Source organism: Pteropus alecto, unplaced genomic scaffold (genome assembly GCF_000325575.1).
Source record: "Pteropus alecto unplaced genomic scaffold, ASM32557v1 scaffold259, whole genome shotgun sequence".
Classification (NCBI taxonomy): domain Eukaryota; kingdom Metazoa; phylum Chordata; class Mammalia; order Chiroptera; family Pteropodidae; genus Pteropus; species Pteropus alecto.
Genome location: NW_006442492.1, coordinates 1,304,467 through 1,314,107, shown reverse-complemented (window position 1 = coordinate 1,314,107; position 9,641 = coordinate 1,304,467). Strand labels below are relative to the sequence as shown.

General features: G+C 44.7%; 1 protein-coding gene across 2 annotated transcripts in view; it reads left to right on the top strand.

Annotated features, from left to right (window-relative positions):
* WSCD2 (WSC domain containing 2) overlaps window positions 1–9,641 on the top strand; it is a 101,475-nt gene that overhangs the window by 77,563 nt on the left and 14,271 nt on the right. For both annotated transcript variants that reach the window (XM_006922176.3, XM_015597311.2), the window contains 2 exons: window positions 1,347–1,521; window positions 6,620–6,784. In XM_006922176.3, the coding sequence (XP_006922238.1) occupies window positions 1,347–1,521; window positions 6,620–6,784 (340 nt within the window). The remainder of the gene's footprint in view (window positions 1–1,346; window positions 1,522–6,619; window positions 6,785–9,641) is intronic.

Genomic DNA, 9,641 nt, shown 5'->3' with positions numbered 1-9,641 from the left:
GCAAAAAACTCATCACAGAGCTAGGCATATTACTAGCATTCAGTGGGCAGGAAACTGCTCTCTTCCAGCTTTCTCTGATCTTCTTAGGGGCCAAAGGAGAGAAATTGAGGAGATTAAGTGGGCAGGGGTACAAAGCTGCTTGTGCCAAATGGTGGAGGGTCTGTGATTTATAATGTCACAGAAGGCTATAATATATGTCACCAGTTAGAAAACATCTTTAGTCGTGACCCAAGCTGACCCATCTGCACATCAGCATTCATCACGTGCACGCTCTCTCTCTCTCTCCCTCTCCTCTTCAGTTAGGAGCTACAGTTCATATTTAATATCTGTTAAGAAAGAAACCAAACCTACTCTGGCAAAGATCTCCAGATTTAGCCATGTAGGTGCAACCTTGTTTGTTACCAGATTATTCCCAGATGAGCTATGGGGGAGATATTCAGGACTGTGAGTCTGGAACAGAAGCAGATTGGACAAGGGACAGTCCATTGCCTTCCAACTCCCAGATCCATCCTGCTCCCACTTAGCTATTCCGTGGAACAAATAAAGCAATTAGGAGCCACTCTCCCAACAAAGACTGGATGCATGTAGGTCCCCATATCTTCTTTTGCTTAAAAGAACAAATTCAAAAAGCTTTTCCCAAAGCGTGGGCTTTTTCTCATTGTCAGACCAGGGGCATTGATTGTGGTGGATTACACACCATGAGAAAGGCATTTCTTTTTGAGTTTTCTTTCAAGTCCTCCAAGAGAAAGCTTCATTTCAGTGCTAAACTGTCTTTAACACCCCTCTACCCTCAACTGATTTCTCTTTTGCAGGAAAAAGAGAGTGGACCCTTCCGCAGAGTCTTGGCAGGCAGTGTGCCTTAGTTCAAATTACATTGTTTTGTTTCTATAGCATTTGCATTTACAGTATGAAAATGTATGGAAGTGCTACTTTTCCACAGTACTACTTGTGGGAGTGATGTAAAGTGTTTTTTGTCATTTAAATCTCAAAAGGTGAGTTGACTTAAAGGAAACAAATCAATAAATAGTAATATAGGAAAACAAAAAAAAAGAAAATGGTAACTCTATAAGGAGATGGGTATGTTAATTAGCTTGATTGTGTGCTTAATTCACAATATATACAGATATCAAGACATCAAGTTGTACGCCTTAAATATATACAGTTTTTATTTGTTAATTATACCTCGGTAAAGCTAGAAAAATATAATAGGGCAGGAAGTCCACAGATGAGGCACGATCATAACAGTAGGGTTCACTGCTGGGGGACCCTCAAGTTGGAGAGAGTGGTGGAGAGTCTGGGCAGACCAGGGATTTAGCGACTCTCTTCCTCTCTCACTCTATCCCTAGGAGTACCCGCTGGCAGCCCTTGCAGGCACCGCCTGCCACTGTGGCTTTCCCACCACGAGATTCCCCCTCCACGAAAGAGAAGACGAACAGCTCTGTGCCCAGAAGTGCAGCGCAGAAGAGTTTGAGAGCTGCGGGACTCCCACTTACTTCATTGTGTACCAGACACAGGTCCAAGGTAAGCCAGGCCTCCCCCAGCAGACCCCCAGATGTTTCCCCAATGGCCTCGTTTCCAGAGGTTCCCTAGTCAGTCCACTCACACAGTCCATACTCTGCAGGGCAGAGGGCAGAGGGCAGAGGGCAGGGCTAGTGAACTTGGCCAGGCTTAAAGATCCTGGACAGGCAACAGGAGAGCCTCTGACAAGAGGCGTGGGTTCTAAAGACCCTCATCTCTATCCCTCATATTGAGGACCCACCCCGCTTGTGGCTCTTTCCTTGAAATAGTGGTGTTGAAATTGAGTGAGAGAACACCTGGGCTGGAAGTGGGAGACTTGGGTCTATAACACAGACCTACTGCATGATCCTGGACCAGTCACTTTTCCTTTCTGAGCCTCAGTTTCTCCATCTGTAAAATGCAGCTGTAAACTGTTGACCTCCAGAGGTCAATTCTAAGATTCGTCTTCTCCATCTCAGTAATCCTTGCCACTTCTACCACACTCATGGTTTATCTCTTCTTCTGTCTCTTGGGGCTACCAGATTGTGATAATTATTGTGGAGGGGTGGGGGTGGCAGCACTTAAGGTTTCTCAAGGACTTTCTTTGTGCTAGACTCACGTGGAGTCCTTTGTTTACATTTTCTCACTGAGTCCCTTCAGCTCTCCTTTGAGGGAGGCAGTCATTATGCCTACTTTCCAGATAGAGAATATGAGGCTCCAAACAGTGAAGGGATTTACCTGAGGTCACAGTGTTGATAAAATTTCTAGATGAAAATCTTTTCTCCTGATGGAGGCATCATAAAAGACGGGTGGCACTTGGAGAGGTGCCTTGCTAGGACACTCAGCCCAAAGGAAACCCTTGAAAGATTACCCAATATCTGAAAACACTGACCACTGACTATGCACCATTCTTATGCCAGGCTTCACCTCATTTAATAATGTAAAGCCTACAGTGAGCCTGTGATCAGGGCAATATAATCACCATTTTAGAGACAGGAGAAGCAAGACTCAGTGAGATTGGGAACTGGCCACAATTACACATCTACGAGAGTGATTTGCTTTCAGGTCTCTGACTCCAAAGCCCCTGCTAGAAACCTCTGTCCGCAGTGTAAAGAACACTTCCCAGACCCTCTGAACGTTGGAGAGCAAAGAAAACACCATTGGAACCAGGCTGTCATGTCAGGTTGAGCACTGGACAGGCACAACCATTTTCAGGAAAATTGGTGCCTAAAAGCCAGCCCATGTTCTGCCTGTCATACTGTGCACCCTGAATGGCAGCACATCTGCCCAGAGGAAGGGGAGAGTGCCTTATTCTGATCTTCACAAGATGCTGTAAGAGCTAGTGGCAGCCCCACCAATAGCCCATCCCCTGTTTGGCATGAAAGGAGTAACAGTGGTGGCCAATTGTTGCTGCTTCCTTGGCAGCTGAAGTCCTGCTAAGAGCCCAGTGTGTGGGTGCATGGTTTGCAAGTGCAGCCCTTGACTCTGTTTACATTCCAGTGAGGAAGGATGAGCGTTTGTTAGTTTTCAAGATGTGTTAGTCTGTGCAGAACTGTGTTGTTCCAGCCTCGGGGAAGAGTTATGCACAGATTAATTATCCCATGACCATGAACAGCTTTGATGTAGGCAGAATGGACACTGGAGCCTTTTTAATAGCTGACAAAGAGCCCCTGATTGATGAGTTTGCTCATTCCCAGTACCCTGCCCCTAGGCCATTACTGCTCATCAGTTTTTCCATGTCATGCCTATAGTCCCTACGCACTGGGGATTTTTGAGAGTCATGTAGTTCATCAGGCTGCCAAGAGCCTGATCTTTTATGGCTGCCATTTATTAAGCACCTACTATGCACTAAGCCCTGATGGTCTTGCCAGGAACTAAATAATTATTGAGCACTAACTGTGTGCCAGGTACTGTCTAAACTCTTTAGACTAGATTAACTCATCTAATCTTCACAATAGCCCAATGACAGAGGTGTTGTTGTTATTACCATTTTACAAATGAGGCTACTTGGTACAGAGAGGTTGAGTAGCTCAGCCAGAGTCACATAGCTTGGGTAGGACATGGCTGGGATTCAAACCCAGGTAGTCTGGGGTCCTGAGACTGCACTCTTAACTGGTTTTTTAATATATACCACAAATACCTTACATGCATTACCCATTTAATCCTGTAAGGTTTTAGCCCAATTTTACAGGTGAGGAAGCAGGCTCAGAGAGGTGAAGTGCCTTGTTCAATGTCACACAGCTAAGCCATGACAATCCTGGATTGAAACCCAGGTCAGTCTGATTCCAAAGCTATACACAATACTGGCTCCAGCATCTACTTTTATTTGCGGAACTTAAGAGACAAATAAACTTTCTTTCTAGTGCTGAAAACATCCAGCCTCTACCTAGGAGTTGGTCTTGGCCTCCCAGGCAGTATTGGAATGAAGAATTCTGTTTTCTGGGGAAGCTGAGGGGCTAGATTCTTTCTCTCTCCCAACATCTTATTATGAAAAAATAGGAAACCTCCAGAAAATTTTGAAAGCATTACACAGTGAACACCCATATACTCATCCCATAGATTTTACATTTCTCAACTTTTTTTTATGTTTACTTTATCATACATTTCTCCATTCTTATTTTTGATGCATTTCAAAGTAAGTTGCAAACATCATTGAGTTAATCTAGTCAAAGTAAGTGTGCATATAATTAATTACGATTCAGTATTTGCTTATGATTTTTCAAAGTAACATTTACATAGAGCAGAATACATAAATTTTAAGGGTACTGGGTCATTCACACCCCTATCAAAATAGAAAACGTAACCATACTCTAGAAAGTTTTACATTTAGGCTCCTTTTTGCAGTGTGTTCCCATGAACATCATTGCTATACACCAGTTAGCTTCAATAAAGACAAAGACTGGTTAATTTTTTCAAAGGCTGCTCTTCCCTGAACAAACAGATTAAACATTGCATAGTGGGAGGAGAGCTAGGTCTCTGGCTGGTAGCCACAGTTGATTGGCACTCACAGGGTGTGAGCCCTGTGCTAACATTCAACACACATTCTCGCGATTAACCCTCCTAACCACCCTGGGATGTGATTGCTGTCAATAGTCCCATTTTACAGGTGAGGAAACTGAGGCTCAGATCTATTATCTTCCAAGGTCACGCAGCAAGTAGTTGACAGAATTGGAATTTAAATCTAGGAGTTCACACTTCTTCTCTGAAAGACTGTTTTAAGAAATCGGTGTAATCAAAGTAAGATTTCATTAACGAAAGATGATGGAGAATAGAAAATACTGGGGTCCAATCTTGCAAGGAATTATAAGAAAGGCAGAGTGATGGGTAGTATCAGATGTTGCTGTGTAGTCCAGTGAGGTGAGGCTGGATTGATCACTGGGTGGTCACTGGCGACTTCAGAAGGAACTGGTTTCATGCAGTGAGCAAGGAGGAGCCCAGAGTCGCAGGGGTTGGAAGCAAGGAGGAGAAAATGGATTAGGGGGTGTGGACAGCTCTGCCAGAAGTATGACTGGGAATGGGGTAAGAAGAGATAGTGGGTGGTTGGAGGGGGGTTTTTTAAAAGATAGAGCTATTTGCTCATGTTCGAATGCTCATGTGAAGGAGCCAACCGAGAGAGAGAAGATACAGGGGAATAGATGAAGCAAGGAGATTGGAGAGGAAATAGGAGATGGAGTGGAGACACTAAAGCAGAGGTTGATCCTCTCTGCCATGGAAATAGCAGGGAAGGAGGAGAGGGTGGAATGTGGAGCAGTCTAGTGAGCTCAAAGGACAGGGCAGACGGAAGAGGTTTGCCAGCTTTCCCTTTGTGGTAAATAAGGATGGAGGTCATTGGCCCAGATGAAGAAGCATGGCTGGGACCAAAACTCCAGGATTCTCTCTTCATCCTTTTCCGCTGTGAAGTCCCCTATACTGGGCCTCCCCTCAGCTTCCCTTATATCTTTAAGGACCAAAAGAAATCACCACTGTGCCGTCATAGCTCCAGGAGGAGTTCTAGTGGGGGTTGCTGAGGCACATACTGTTCATGAGTAGTAGCATCCTGAGGTTGCTGTAAAGGCAGAGAATCAAGAGTATCAGGATGGTACTCACCTGCCCCAATGCATTTTACAGATGTGGAAGTTGAGGGCTAGAGAAAAATAATAACTACCCCTTTTGAGCACTTTAGTGTGTTAATATATTACATACATTATTTCATTTAATCCTTACAAAAGCCCTACAAAGTAGATATTACTGTTATCCACCTAGTCATTCAACCACCAGTGTATCAATCTATCCACCCATCTGTCACCCACCCATTTGTCACCCACTCATTCATCTGCTCACTCATCTACCCATCCATCCATCTGTCCCTCCATCCATGCAAGTAACATTTATTATCCCTGCTACATGCCAGATATTATGGAAAACACTGGGAAATCATCGAAGAACAATATGGGCAGGGTTTCTGACTAAACAAATAATTTATTGAATTACAGTTGTGCTAAGCGACATGAAGGAGATGGACATAGTACACTAATGATAGACCAGGTAGTCAGGGAAGGAAGAAGGTACCAATTCAGCAGAATGTGGAAAGATAAGAAGCAGCCTACCTGGAAATGGCAGGTAGGAGGCAACGAAGACTAAGGGAAAAGCATGTCTGAAGATGCCGAGTTGGGAAGGAATAGGGCACAGATGAGGTAGCTGGCAGGTGCGGGGTGAGAGGGAGCGAGTGGGTGGGATGAGCCTGGGAGGATGCAAGGGCCAGGCTACACAGGGCTGGGAAGCTAAGATAGGAACCTTGGACTGGATCTCATGTAGATGAACATCATTTGAGAGGTTTAATCTGGAGAGTATGAGAAAGGAACTGAGTGCCAGGGGAAACTGAGGCCGTAAAGACTCATCCTCTTAGCTGACTTTTATTAAATCCCTAATATGGGCTCATCCCTTTTTGTACATTATCTCATTTAACCCTCACATCAACTCCATGAGGGAGGAACCATTTCCTCTGTTTTACAGGTGGGGAAACTGAGGCCCAGAAGGGATTTCATCATGTGAACTGGGTCGCATGGCTGGGCAGTGGCAGGGGTGGTGCTCACACCCAAGCTCCACCTGTCCCTGCCCCCTGTTTGTGTCCTGAACTTTGCAGATAACCGCTGCATGGACAGAAGATTTCTCCCAGCCAAGTCCAAGCAGCTCATCGCTCTGGCCAGCTTCCCAGGTGCTGGCAACACGTGGGCTCGCCACCTCATCGAGCTGGCTACTGGCTTCTACACTGGCAGCTACTACTTTGACGGTTCTCTCTACAACAAAGGTGAGGAGGCATAGGGAGCAGAATGGACCCACTAGGAGGACATGGGAATACCCTTCCTGAGCACCTACTATGTGCCACCAAGCTTACCTGGGCATGTTTATTAAGACCTACTAAGTGTTTGATACCTTCGCTTATATCCCAGCATCATGTCCTGGGTACATCACCTACATCTGTTCAATAATAGACATTTATCAAACACCTACTGTGCACTTGGTACCCCCCCTCCACTTAAATCACCACAAATGTTCCTTGAGCACCCACTGTGTGCAGGTACCTTACCACAGACATTTGCTGACCAGTAACTTTATGTTGTACACAGAGGTCAAATAACTATGTTTACTTTGGGGACATTTATTGAGTATCTACTACTATTCGCCAGATATCTTATCTACATTTACGTCAGTGATAATCGTGCAGGTGCTTTATTTTCACTCCATTTCATAGATGTTTACTGAGCACTGCTATGTTTTGTTGCACTTCCTAAGCTTGATTTCCCAATAGGCATTTATGAAGTGCCAACTGTGTGCCAGGCACTTCGTGTCGTTTTCGATTGCCACAGATATTCTCTTGGCCACCAACTAGGTTACAAGAGCTGTGTCAGGTGCTCCATTTTTATGTAACTCTGCACAGTAAACTTAGAAGGCAGGATGATGGTACCATTTCCCAGATATGAAAACTGAGGCTTAGAGAGGAGAAGTCACTTGTGCAGAGAGTCACACAGATCTTTTTCAGTGGGCTGATTGGGGATTGCACCCTAGCGTTTGCTGGTTTCAAAGTCCTCGCTCTTATTGCTCCACCACACAGGCAAGAAACTCCTGGGGTTTCTTACTGCAGAACTGTAAATCTTGGATGAAATGTCCATGGAGTGTGAAGCCCTCTTCCCGGCATGGCAGGGGATATCAGGGAAGAAGGAGCACTGCCTGGGAGGAGTTTGAGTCTCCATGTGGAGCAATTCTTGACTGTGGGTCTTTGTGTCTGCAAACCAGATGATGACCACTTTTCAGCTGTGTGACTTCAAGCAAGTTACTATACCTCTCTGACCCTGTGTCATCATGCACAAATTAAAGATAACAGTATGTACCTGGTTGAGGTTGTTGTGAGGACTAATGAGTTGATACATGCTTAGCACATAGTAAGTGTTCAATAAATGTAGGCTGCGAATACTATGGTCTGGGTGCCAGGCACCGGCCAGGAGAAGTTTGGTGTTGACAGAGAGACATCCCTGATCAGGAAAAGACAAGAATGGTGAACTTGGACAGGTCAAAGGATGGAGTTGGCGAGCCTTAGAGTTTTGACTTTTGTATGTTTATTAATTTTTAGTTTTGGCTTAAGCAATCATTTGTTGAATGCCTGTTGTACAGGAGGCTCCAGCTGACACTTTTATGTGCTTATACCAGGATTTGAACCCAGGCCTAAGCTGTCACCAGCACCTCTGCTCTTAACCACTAAGCCGTGCTGGCTCTATGGGAACTGCTGGAAGGAGCCCAAGTACATTCCAGAATGTCTCTGGCATGTCCTGGGGAAGCGGCTGAGGAAGCAGGCTCAGAAAGCATCCTGTGGCTGATCCACGTTCTAACCTTCCTGGCTGTGGCAGCACCCCTGCTCATGGAACCCTAGAATGTCACACATAGAAAGGTCCTTGAGGATCATTTAGTTCAGTAGTTAGGTCTCATGTGTCAGTTCCAATGAATCCCTGCTTTAGGATGATGTGTTAAGAAGGATTTTCAGGTTCTGTTCTCCCTTTGGAACAAAGTGCCTTAAATCTAGTAGTGATGCCTGTGGAGGGTGTAGAAGGGGGAATGGTGGTCTACGTGCCAGGTCTTTGCCGTCTCTGATCTAACTCAACCTCCTAACTTCAGAGAAAGGGACACTGAATCTCAAGATGGAATTTTCAGTCTGAACTTTGTTACTTACCAGCCATGGGAACTTAGGCAAGATTCTTCACCTCTCTGAGCTTCAGTTTCCTCGTCTATAATATGGGGACGTCAATACCGAACTCAGAGAGATTTCGGGAAAACATAGTAAGATAACGTGTGTGAGATAGTGTTTGATTCTGTGGAACAAAACATACATTATTTTTTAAATGACATGTAGCCAGGACAGTCAACTATTTTGTCAAAGTCAAAGGCGTTTGGTCTCTGGCCACCCATCAGAATCACCCAAGGAGTCTGTAAAGCCCTGAGGCCTGGGCTTCCCCGATACCATTTCCATCAGAATCTTGGGAGTGGCCAGGGCATCGGTATTTTTAAGAGCTCCCAGGTGATCAGCCCAAGAAGATCTCGATGCAAAGTCTAAGTGAGACCCCTGGCCCTAGACTAGGAGCCCAGTAGTCTCGCTTCCAGACCCACGACATTCAAAAAACTGGTCTTTATCCTATATTTTCTATACGCAAGTCTTGGGGAATATCAAGAGTTGATAATTAATGGAATGAGGTGTTTGCTAAAATTTGAACAAGGGATGGGAGAAGAGAAGGAAGAAAGAAAGAAAAAGAAAGAAAGAGAGAGAGAGAGAGGAAGGAAGGAAGGAAGGATGGAAGGAAGGAAGGAAGGAAGGAAGGAAGTCGATCATGGAAATTTCACTAGATGTTTGATGACATTAAGGAATTACCGTTAATAGCTTTTGGTCGATTATAGTATTTTGTTTATTTTCTTAACGAAAGGGTCATGTTATAATATTTCCAGTTAAAATAAGAGAATATCTGAGATGGGCTTCAACATCACCCTGTGGGGAAGAAACCGGCCTGCGTTCGTACCTGCTGAAGCTGCGTGTTGAGTACCTGGAGCCTCGTTTAGTAGTCTCTCAACTTATCTGTGCATGAGTTTGAAAATTTCTATCATAGAACTTTTATAAAAAAAAA